General features: G+C 40.3%; 1 protein-coding gene across 14 annotated transcripts in view; it reads right to left on the reverse strand.

The window, feature by feature from the left end:
• Positions 1–2,921: 2,921 nt before the first annotated feature.
• pcdh15a (protocadherin-related 15a) overlaps positions 2,922–12,353 on the reverse strand; it is a 197,280-nt gene continuing 187,848 nt past the window's right edge. For 7 of the 14 annotated variants that reach the window (XM_034897622.1, XM_034897617.1, XM_034897620.1 and 4 more), the window contains 6 exons: positions 9,997–10,018; positions 9,377–9,415; positions 9,180–9,253; positions 7,305–7,419; positions 5,211–7,141; positions 4,288–4,456 (listed from right to left, as the gene is read on the reverse strand). In XM_034897622.1, the coding sequence (XP_034753513.1) occupies positions 5,234–7,141; positions 7,305–7,419; positions 9,180–9,253; positions 9,377–9,415; positions 9,997–10,018 (2,158 nt within the window). In that variant the 3' untranslated portion in view covers positions 4,288–4,456; positions 5,211–5,233. Of the gene's footprint in view, positions 4,457–5,210; positions 7,142–7,304; positions 7,420–9,179; positions 9,254–9,376; positions 9,416–9,996; positions 10,019–12,353 lie in introns of all 14 variants that reach the window. The other 7 variants (XM_034897619.1, XM_034897624.1, XM_034897633.1 and 4 more) reach the window with 5 other exon arrangements.

Here is a 12,353-nt window from a genome sequence, read left to right on the forward strand (position 1 = left end):
ATACATTTAAATGAACCCTGAGGTGAAGATTATATGATACAGGGGTACAGAAATTCTGCTTGCCACTGCTGTGATCACTTTATAAAACTGAATTTCTACACATCTGGTTACAAGGAAGCCATGATTACTGTCATAACTGTCATAGGATATTACTGCAGATGTCACTCATTTGTAAAAAACGGTCACAACCTCAATTATGAATGTTTAAAATAACAAGAGACACACCTGGATATCTACATTCATATTACATGTGTTCAGTACATGTACTGTACATAATATACAAATTTGAGAAAAGTTGAAGGAGACTTTTTTTCAAACAGGAATAAGGGTCTACAGCCAGGCTTGACTCTGTGATGCTGTACTGAGGCACAGCAGTGCTTTGAGTAAATTCTACTGGTCGCTTTACTAACATGCTGATGCTTAGCAGGTAGCCTACAATGTTTCCATTGTAGTTTAGCATTTCAGCATGCTAACCTTTGGAAATTAATATTAAATGCAAAGTAAAATGGTGGCTGATGGGAATGTTATTAGTTTTACAGGTATTTGGTCACAAACCAAAGTCATTGTCAAATTATGTTGAGATACTTCACTGGGAAAGTAAAAGCTTGACCTGCAGGTGGAGCTAGAGGAGTGGTGGACCAACTGCCCGACATCGCTATGTCCCTAGTGTGGCTAAAAAACAATGATTGATTTGTGCAATGAAACTTTAGAAGCTTTAATTATTATTTGTGCAAATGGTTATGACGGTTAATAAACTTGCGCATACACTTGCGCATCTAAGAGAATCTAAGAAATCAAAGAAACAAAGATTTTACAGTTTAACTTGCCCTAAACTGAAAAGTAATGCAGCTTAAGTAAGGTTAAACTATCTCTGGCCACTTTCTAGATACCACAGTATGGGACTTAAGATGCCATGCCAGGCAAAAGAAGAAAGAGAGAATATCTTGAATCACCTTTCCATAATACGATTTGGTCCCATGATAGAGATTGATATCTGGGAGATAGCAATTATAACGGTCAGCCTTATCAAGCACCAACTTAATATTTTCTAGGATTAATTTGAAACACAATTGTTCACCAACCATCAGTGGCCTACATCTTAGGTAAATATTTTTTTGCCGTTTTTAATCCAAGGCAGGATCAGGAACATCGTGAATTTTTTTGCCAGATTTCGAAATTGTCTTGTCTTGCTCAGTGGATTGTGCATTTTTTGTGCTGGCAAGAGTTTAAAAATGTGGCTTTTATTTCTATAAACTTAATGTCTATGCACATTTTATCCTGCTATTTTCCTGTGGATCATAGCAGGTCAGTGAATTGTTAGATATAACTTAGTTTTTTTCTTGTCTCTAGCATATACAAGCAACTGTTATGACATATGACCAAACCGTGACAGCAAACATAAATAAAACTTCAGATCGGCTAAGAAATTTTCAGTAGGTAATCAACATTTCATCATCTTTTGACAGTCTTGTGTTATAAATAAATAAAAAGAAACTGCAAGTAAATCCTATTTGAGGAGACATTTGAATGTGGGTTGTTTCGAAACAAAACCTCATTACCGCAGGGATATGTCCATTTCTAAGGCTTTAATGTAATTTATCAAGTGAAATGATCAGGGTGAGGAGGCGCGTGACATAATCCTGTGACAGATGGAATTGCTCAGTAGAAACGCTTCCATTATTCGTTGGGCCAGCTTTAATCCAATTCATCAGGAGAGTATTCCAAAAAGAGATTGCTGAAGTATGTCCTTGTGTTTGAGAAGACGAGGGTACAGATGCATTTCATGTCTACTGCTCAGTATTTTTTTTCCCTCCGGATTTTAAGGTTTTGTTAAAAAGTATTATGCAAGTTTTATGAGAAAATAACCACACAAAAAAGACAAGATGGAGCCCCATCTGCACTGATTTTGTACAATGCTGTTCTCCTGTCAGCAGGGGCAGTTCCTGTGGGCGCCCATGCGGGGTGGAGCAGTAGGTTCTTGACAGACATTCAACACTGGAGCGACCCTGTTGTTGTCTGTGCACATACAAAAATGTATCCACACAAGATATCATACATTCAACATTTGAAAAAGCCGCCATTGACAATTAAACAAGCTGTTATACATGTTATTTGTTTTGCAGGTCTTGCTTCCATATTTCGTTCTTCCATCAGCATAGTGCAGAGGTTTGTTTTGATCATTCGGACACAGGGCTTATTGTGGTGGTAACAAGGTTCACTCCTGACCTATTTTCTGAGCAGCTTTTTGAGATACTTCATTCTGGCATTCAGCTCCTGCTCCTTCGTGAACTGCAGCCTCCGAAACACTCTGTGAACTTGACTGGCATTCTCGCAGTTTGATTGAGTGCAGTACACTTTTTGCAAATGTCATTCTGGATGTGTGAGATGTTTCAATCTCTGATAAACTAAGAAACAAATGGAGAGAATGTGCTTGGACATGTGAGATTGCAATCGCCTTTGCCTTCTTGGTCACTGCCATCTTTTTTTGCAGTTTCTGTTGACAGGTGAGAGAGCGGGCTTAAGAAGACTGTCAGTTTCTCAGACTTCCACGGCATACTTTCCCCTCCTTTCATAGATTTAGTAACTATCCACATCCCCATGATTGGTGACCTGTCATAGCTTTTCTTTAGAGAGAGCCCACTGTATAGAGAAGGACTCAATCTGACAGACCTCTCTCTCCAGCCATTTTTGAGCCTACTGCTAAGTTCTACTGCTGTGTGCTACCTGATGTTCAACTATTATCTCCATTATTAAATTCAAGCACTGTATCTTTATAATAAGCATACTTTACGTCATAAAAGCACACAATTATGCATTTTAATATTTACAAAACTGCAAGCTGCTGTTGCATTATCCACATTGCCAAAGCGCCTTGATTTGGAGGATAGGATGAAGTGGCAGAAACAGTCAAGGCATTACACTTCACAATACACCTTTAAAGGTTAGAACTTTATTGTTTAATCTGGTACATGTTTTGGTAGTCCCTTTCCCCCCATAGAGGGACCTGATGTGGCAGTTAATAAATTATCATGAACAGAGTGAATCTGCATCATGTAAAGGGGTTGAAAATTCAACATTCTGTAGTTACAAATGTCCATATAAAAACGCTATGATCACACTGTCATATTTCACTGTTGAAATAGTGAGGACAGTCATCTGGGTATTAGGCCTCTTATGTCATATGTTAGATTCTCCATCTCTGTTAGATACAAAATAGACAAAAATAATCTCATATAATTTTTTCAGAAACTTTCAAAAAATTGTCAAGTGGTCACAACATAAAATAATCAATGACAATCCTAAATATTTGAAAGTAAAATGCTATTAGTAAAATAAGTTTATTTTACTTCAATATAATAGACTATATAATCACAATTTCCTATGTTCACCATGATTTCTCTGTAAATATCCGTAGTGAAATGAAGGACAATCTGTCTGTGATCAGTGTTTAAGATTAAAAACAAAAAACTGAGGCTGAGAAGGAAAGTAAAACATAGAATCACTCAATAAAAGACGCCCATTTCATTGTTGAATAAAGAGTTAAAATTAAAGTCAAGCACAACTTACATACATTTTCAGATTTCTTTGAGGCACTCATTGCTTCGCAGCTTTATGCTTCCATCTGTAATAGCCCTGTCTTCAATAAATGCTTGGTACAAGTAAGGTTTAATGTATTATGATTAAATAAAATGTGACTACAAGTGTATACGCCTGTCAGACGGTGATTGGAGCTTATCCAGTTGAGGCACACGATCATTTTATAATGATAATTTTCTTAACTAAAACAACATGATAAAATAAGGAAAATAACAAAAAGGAAATTAAATTTCTGCATGGTAAGTCAGAGTTTTGTCATTGGTATGTGCAGGCTGTTCCAGGGTCCCATCCATAACTCCTCCTCATCTGATAACGTGTGGTCACTGTGGGACTCCAGTGTCTCCCTACTGTCCTTGTGGTTGTCCACAGAAGACTCTTGCTCCTCATTAATAAATGGGCCACTGATGTTTCTGTCAATCAAGGCCTTGGCAATATTGGTTTTGGGCCCAAGACTTTTAAGATCTGTGATGTTGGATCCAAGGAAACCACAGGATGACCGAGTGTTGAGGTTAACATCCACGTTAGAGGATACACACGTACCTGTTCCATTTTCTGTGCCATCCCCTGTGCCATCGATGCTTATAATGGGAGGGGGTTCTTCATAAGTCACACCTAATTTGTCTAGTTTTTTAAAATGCTTACTGAGTCGGCAAGGAGAACCCCCCTTCAAGTTCTTTGGGTGGGGGGGCCGCCTAGTTCGGACAATTGTGCCGTTCTGTGCGAGGTAGATGTTACCATTGATGCTGCTGTGGCTGTTGGGGAGTCGATTTCTCTGGGTCTCTGTGGTGCTCTCTTCTCCTGTGGAACTGGTTTCATTCTCCCGATCTACCACCAGCGTAATACGCTTCATATTCCCAGGCTGAGAAGGACATAAAGAGTCATGGTCAACATATAGTTTTTACAGGTGGTACAGTAAGGTTCTATTGAGAAAAATGAAGCAAACACACACACACTTCAGATAGCAAGCTGGGTTGTACACCAGTTAATAAGATCTCGGTATTCAGGGGGAATTCTCGCCATAATTTACTCACTTGTCCCAGAATTATGCTCATATACAATATGTTTGAGGACTATCATGTACTGAAACAAAGATGCCTTCCACAAACCCCATTAGCATTAACAAAAAACATACTTAACCAGATACATACTGACCAAACATAAAATGGTGTTTAAAAAACTCCATTAATAAATAAACCCCATGTTATAATCCAGAATCAGTTCTGTGTTAAAACTAAACTTATGGCGAGAAATCTTCTTTTTTTATGGAAAAGGTAATACTGTTTATACCCAGAAAGTAATAATTTCAGAAGCCCAGACAAACATTCAGTCAAAGCAGATAGTACTGCAACATGCAAAATCCCACAGCAAGAAACCAGAGCATAGTGGTATGTAAAAAGCAAAGGCATAAAAACACACACAGGAAACATCAAAGAGAAGAACAAGTCAAAGGTGTAACAAAGAGAGCAAAATTCTAATATTCTGCGGCAGAAAACCACCAAAGTTTTTCCTTGCTTAAGGGAAATGAGAAAAAAGTGAACGTTTGAAACACTCTGTAGTGGCAAGCAATATTTCTTTACTCCCATGCAAGGGTAATTGATTTTATTCACTCTTACTTCACAGTGGACAATATATCTCTCTACAAGGCAGTTGAGTTTCCTTCAGACTCTGAATCAGCATTTGATGTTGATGATCCCTTCGATGTACTTCCGGCCAATGATCCGGAGCCACTGGCTGAAGATTTGTCAGAGGAGATGGCGTCCTCGTCCACCTCAGTGATAGGGGACAGTCCTCCGTATGTCTCTACAGAGGTGTCACCGATGCTTCTGATGTCAGAGCTGTATGTGGGACCAGGGTAGGGGGCCGAGGGCCCAGGGTCTCCAGATGCCACCCTGGGAATCTCAGGCGACAAGTCATCACTGAGTTCACTGGTCGAGTCTTTGGTCTCGTCAGCAGTCTCAGATTCTTCCTCATCCTCTTCTTCACTCTCCTCTGTGATTATGTCCTCAGATCCATGGCTCAGGAAGGACTTTTGGGAGTGTCGGCTGCCTCTGGTGGAGCGTGAGCCAGCCAAACTCTCCTGGTCTGTCATTTGACTGCTGGACTCTGACCCTCCACCGGACTCGGAGCCTGAAATTTTCCTCTGGCTGGACCCTCGAGACAAAGAGCCTTCACTTCCTGACCCTGACTCTGCCTCGCTAACTGTCCCTGTCCCTGACTCGCCCTCACTGAGTTCTTCACTGGACTTCTCAGAGGTTACTGCACTTCCTGATGATTTGGTTCTCTTGGATGACCTAACACTTAAGCCAGATAAAGATGCAGAACTGCTAGCACTACCACTGCCACTCTCACTTGCAATTTCACTGCCTCTGGTACCACTCCGGCTCCCACTCCCACTCCCACTGGCACTTGCACTGCCACTACCACTCACGCTTGAAACGCTGCTCCTCTGGCTGGACCCAGTAGCTGAAGATTTCATGGAAGAGCGGGCAGAAGACCCACTTTCTTTAGTGCTCCCTGAAGCCTTTTCCTCCTCAGACTCTTCATCAGAGTCTGTCTCGGTCCCTGAATCCTTTCCTGTGCTTGTTTCTTTCTCTGTTGCTGTGCCTGATTCTGATTCTTTGTCAGATTCAGACTCCTTCTTAGACTCGGACTCGGACTCTGACTCTTTCTCAGTTTCGGATTCTTTGTCTGTAGCTGATGACTTCTCTGACTCGGAATCTTTTTCAGAATCTGATTCTCTTTCCGTCCCAGATTCTTTCCCACTGACAGATTCCTTCTCAGTTTCTTCACTTTCAGATTTGGACTTGCTTTCCTCATCAGAATCACCAGGCTCATCCTCAGGCTCCTCCTCGGAGTCCACAGTGCTTTCGTTGGCATCATCCCGGTCCAAATCTACTTTAAGATAATCTCGGTCAAGACTACTTTTCTCAGATGATTCATCATCAGAGTCTTTCTCCTTACTGCTTCCACTTACACCGGCTTCTGGCTCACTTTCTGTCACACTAATGGACACTTTAGACTTCTTGTCATCTTCACTAGCTGCTTGTGAGTCCTCATCTCTCTCACTGCCTGTGGCCGAGCCACGACTCACACTACTCTGTGACGTCCTCCGAAGCTGCAACTTGTTGCCTAATTTAATTTTCTTTAAAACTTTGCCGAGCCGGCTACGGGTATCAGACTTCCTTTCGATTAGTCCTGTAACTGCTGGTCCGCCAGTCAGACTCTCCTGGCTGTCAATACGGCGGGCTGACATCAGTTTGGCATAATCCTTGTCCTTCTTCCCGGCACCAAACATCTTGAACATCTTGGCTTTCTTCCATGCAGATTGGCCAGAAGGACCAGCAACATGCGGTTCTTCTCCCCCCTTGCTGGCTGCCAGGAGTTTACTGAGTTTCATGACAGACTTCAGTTTCTTGGCAGCCTTAGAAGGCTCAGCCACCTCTGCTGGCTCAGCTTGTTCGATTCCATCACCTGGCATGTCCCTAAATGCAACCCTCTTGGGTGGACCTCTACCACGGCCCCTGCCTCTTCCACTGGCCTGGTCATAAGACAGTCATATTTAATTTAGTAACGTTTTTTTGATGATAAAGAAAAAATGATTTTTAGGGTACATACTGCCGTTTCAATAATATATTGGACATACAACCTATAATATATAGGTTACATTATCAAAGAGTAGGAAATTTACATGTAAGAAAAGGTAATACCTCAGGGCCATGAGGACTATAGTAAAACCCGTCATCCTCCATGATCACCTCTCCATATTCATCATACATGGGCGTTATCAGCCTCCTCCGACTGCCATACTGAGGAATGTCATACCTGAAAAATAGATTCACACACAATATGAAATTGAGAACAGCATTACTGGGAACTGCCTTAGCCATTTGCTTATAGTTTTAAGAATTCTTAAAGTAAACCAGACAGCATCAGCAACAATGAGTCAATGATTATTTATTTTAATAAATGTATTCATCTACATCTACAATTTTTTTCTCCACTATACAAGTCAAGCCCCATTCACCGCAGCTTATTCTTTTTATTTTATAGATCTGGCAATATCTTCAATTAGATAGGCAGTAATTACTTTTGTGATTTGCTGCACTTGCTAGAAATCACTTTGTAAGTTTGGGAGGATTTACTGGAGAGAAAGAAAGTTGCAGAGGCTGATAGAGCTTTTTCAAAAATAAATATAGTAGAGTACATATTTGCACGTTTGTCAGAAGGAGTCTAATAAATTACAAGAACACACATGTCAAGATTGGAATCTGTGGAGTAATAAGTAATGCCTAAAAGCCCATTAAAATATAAAATCAGGTTGCATAACTCTTCTCCAGTGTTCTGTTTTTTTTTTTTTAAATTCCAGAGCATTGTTTGGCTACATTGCTTTTATCAGGGGAGTGTTAAATGAGACGATCTACCCAACCACTCCTTTCTAAAGACAGCAGAATGCAGTTTTGTTTTCTGCCAATTGTCATTAAAATAAAAGACAAGTGAGAAGAAGGGATTCATCATTTATCTTGTGTTTTTGTATTTCACAGTATTAATATTTTGAGATATCATCCACCATTAGGTTGTCAGCATTGGGTTGTTGTTTTGGGGGGGGGGGATAACTGAAGGTGAATTATTCCTTGTACTTTACAATACTGAATTAAAGCAGAGCCTAAAGGAAAAAGGCTGCTGGCAATTTGTGTCAATGCCACCTTCTGAACATGTGAGGGCGGTTCACCACACGGTCTGGCGATTGCTGGATTAAAAGCTTGACCGCTGCTAAAGTGTGCCCCTCAATTGCAAATAGAAACACATCAAAGGCATCCGGTCACAGTGACGGTACACTCAGTGGCATTAAGCAGCTTTTACATGAACTTTGTGACATACTGTGAAAATATAATTACAGCTTCTCGCAAATGAAGGCTAGTGTGATTCAGACACTGTGAGCAACAGCAGAGGTAATTACAGTTAGTAAAGACTACATTGGGTAAGTCGCTGAGTAAGGACAGAGGCAATTACAACACTTAATTTCAATATGGAGAGTTTTTTAAACAACTGTCAGATTTTCTTGTAACAATTTAATCCTGTAAGGTGCAAACATCTTCACCCTGTTTTGATAAAATTGTAATCCCCCTATAGTGGTGGAAGTCACCTGCCATAAAGAGTGTTTAATGAATAGCAATTTCTCAGCAGTTGTTACAGCTTTTAGATCCATGTTTTTCCTCTTAAACCACATGGGCTATGTAAAAGGCAAGTCAAACACCCTCTTTCCATTAAACCATGGGGAAAGTCTTTCACACTCTCAGGTGCATGAGGCAGCATAATTGATCTCATTTGACGGAAGTAGAAAGGATAAACGCTCATGTTATGTCAGCTGAAGGGACAGCACACAAGTTACGCTCATCGTTTTATTCTCAACTTTTTTTAAATGCTCTCCTCTGCCCAATGACCTAAGAAATGGCAGCTGGAAGGTAAGGTCACACAAAAAATAAGTCCTAAGGATGTAATTCTTTAGCTCTGAATGATCCAATGGAGATCAGTTTCATGAATGAGAGTAAGAATAATGAGAGACGACACTGCGGCATGCTCACCCTTGGTCATAATTATAGTAGTCTTGTGCGTAGTAGTCCTGGCCTGGATCGATACCTGACTCCATGGAGAGTTCCTGCATTTTAGAGAGGCAGAAAGAGAAATTACTCAGCACTCCTCAGAGAAAGACAGAAAAAGAAGAGCAGCAGTAGCCGCAGCAGCATGCAGGGGGAATTAAGAAAAGCAGGAGTGTTTCTACCTCAGGTCTCAGAAGAGATGGCCTCAGCAGTTGCTGTTGCTACCAAAGATTAGTACAGAAGAAGGATAAGATAAACGAAGGAAGGGATGGACAAGAGAGACACATGAGGAAGAGTTTACTCTACACACAATGTGTATCACTAAATCTATGTTCCAAACACAATGAAAAGATTAATTAAAAAGAGGAAAGACATTAGCCAAGCAATGAGAGACGTAAAAAATTGCAACAAAAATAGTAAACATCCTGCGTATGTCAGATGCTGACAGTTCAAAGATTATTTGAAAGTGACAAAAAAAAAGACTTTTAATGTCAAACAGAGTCACTTTGTTGGTCCCTGATTAGTTTTTTTTCCAACACAGGAGAAACACTTATTAAAATGCTTATCTGCTATTTGACAGGAACATTGTGAAATACAACAGACTTTTGAACAAACCTAAACTGTAATGTCAGTGTCAGAAGTCCTATCACTGGGGTCTCATCTTAATCTCATTCACTGTTTTCCATCAAGTGAGTTGTAGATAAGAATAATAGGATAAACGCTGCCTCAAGCTGCCTTGCGTGTGACAAAATTTTATCTGCACAACAATAACATAGACACACATCACAACAGGAATGCTTACCTGTCTGCCATAGCCTTGCCTGCTGTTCGCGGCAGAAAGAGGGGGATAAAGACAAATAATGAATATGGATTGACAGCAACATTTTAAGTGCTTTTAGATGCATGACATGTTAAGTCTACAGGACTAGTGGGTCTACATTGTGCTGACCAGTGAGGAAATTGCAGCTTTACTTACTGTGCATTTTCATGTGTTAAATTACCAAGTTGCAGATATTGTTCAGTTTTAAAAAGGGTGCCTAGGGCCACAGTGTTATCGTGCTGTGGTGGGCTGTTTCCCCCCCGTTATCTCATCCAAACAGGGACGGAAAAAAGAAACAGTAAATGCAAAAAAAAAAAAAGGCTGGGAAGATTGGAATTTGAAAGAAATCAATGTTTATACAGACATATCTAGAGCATCTCCTCGCAGATATGAAAAGGACATTGTGATTCAGAGGAGGAATTACAGACTCAAAGAAAGTTAATAAAATTGTCTTTGGTTATGGTGTCATAATGTTCCATTTTCTTTCAACAGACAACAATTCTTTTTCATAGCTAAATTGAAGTAAGTAAATTTGAGGAATTTCACTTTGTCAAACACATACAAAACAACCCAGTGCTGCTCCTGAGGACAACAGTGCATCTGCAGTTCATTCAGTACGAGTCAATAGGAAGCGACGAGTAATGGAGCACCAGCTCGGCTGAACCCTCCAGATTCACAAGCGTACAACTGTAACCTGTCTGGGCCCATAAATAATGCAGACGTTCACGCTCAGATATATGGCCAAGCAATGATGTGAGCTTCCTCTGGAGAGCTGTAATCTGTTATTATGGGCAGGGACCAGGGGACAGGGCACAGCCATATGGCCACACCTCCCAGGCGGAGTGGATGATGGGAGTGGGATCTGATGGATGACTTGTTGACTTGGCTGCTGGCTACTGCTGCTTCATGAAACATCGAGAAAAATGGCCCAGTGGACAGCAGCCTTAAGAAGTTTGCTGAAGAGGGGACTAGGGGGGAAGATAGGTGATAAGGTAATGTTGTAGAAAAAGGGGTGAGAGAGCTGAGCTCAGAAGTACAGAATGATTTGGGTAATAAATCTACAAGAAAGGTGAGCTTCACAAATGACCAGCTTTACGTTTTTTCACAGCATGTTTTAATGCAGAAATCATTTTTTTATTATTCTACTGCTACAAATACCCTAACCCACAAAACAGATTTACCCAACCCACTGTAGCAGAAATCAGTTAACATATTGGGAAATTTGCTCATCCTTGTCGAAATTTTGATGAGAAGAATGATATCAATCTCTTGTGCCACCGTATTGATCTACTTATCAAGCTATTAGTTCTAAAATTAATAAACGTATTTCCCAAAATGTCAAATGATAACAAAAACATTATGCGCTTTACATTAAGGTTAGAAAAAAGTTGAAACTCTGAAGTTTAGAGTTACTTTAATTAGAAAAACTGGCATTATGTTTTAATTCTATCTTCTTTGGGATTTTTTTTTTTTTTGCAATAAATTATCAGTCGGGAGACAAAAGAGTTTGATCCAACCAGTTGTAAAAAATGTAATATAAAGTCTACCATGCAATGCTCCTCGGGTTGAAAAAAATAAATAAAAAACAGCATGTGAGCTGCTTGCCTTTTTTTTTTCCAAAGAGATTACCCCATGTAGTCAACATGGAATATGGAATTAGCAGGCTTTCAATCTGCCCATTAGGGCAACGTGTGATGAATCAAACATTACTTTGCTCTGAAAGGGGGGTATGCTGAGACCATTCGCCTTGAAGCAAACACATGAAGGGTATGGGATGGAAGATAGAGGAGTGGAAGTGAAAAAACCTGAAGTCAAAAATGAATAGAGAAGGGGAACAGCGGCTGCATTGCAATGAGTGTAAAGAAGGTAATAGATTCTCATGAGAACCACAAGGTAAGATTAACAAGAAGAGGCCAAGGATTGGAAAGTATTAGAACTAACTACAAGGGAAGTGAGAGAGAGAAAGACAGGCAAATGGCAAAGGCAGAAGGTCAGAGAAATGGAAAAGGAAAGGAGAGGGTAACAGTAGTTGACAGTCCCACAGGCGGCGGCCCTAGTTAACGATTGATTGGTTCTCTAATTAGCCTTTTCCAGTGTGCACCCAAACATCACAGTGACTACTTTATCATGCTGGGAGGATCTCTGCACACATGTGAATAGACAGGTCCCCCAGAACTTCACGCAACATGAGCCTGCCGCAGAATGGATGTGTTTTTATCGCCGATTCATATAAGACATACATAAGACAAAAGACAATGTTTTCAATTAGAAGTGCTTGACCCTGTCGTATCTGCATTTCACATTTAAACAAAATGATTTCCTGTAGCCCACCTCAGTAA

This window comes from Etheostoma cragini, chromosome 17, assembly GCF_013103735.1.
Source record: "Etheostoma cragini isolate CJK2018 chromosome 17, CSU_Ecrag_1.0, whole genome shotgun sequence".
NCBI classification, from domain to species: Eukaryota; Metazoa; Chordata; class Actinopteri; order Perciformes; family Percidae; genus Etheostoma; species Etheostoma cragini.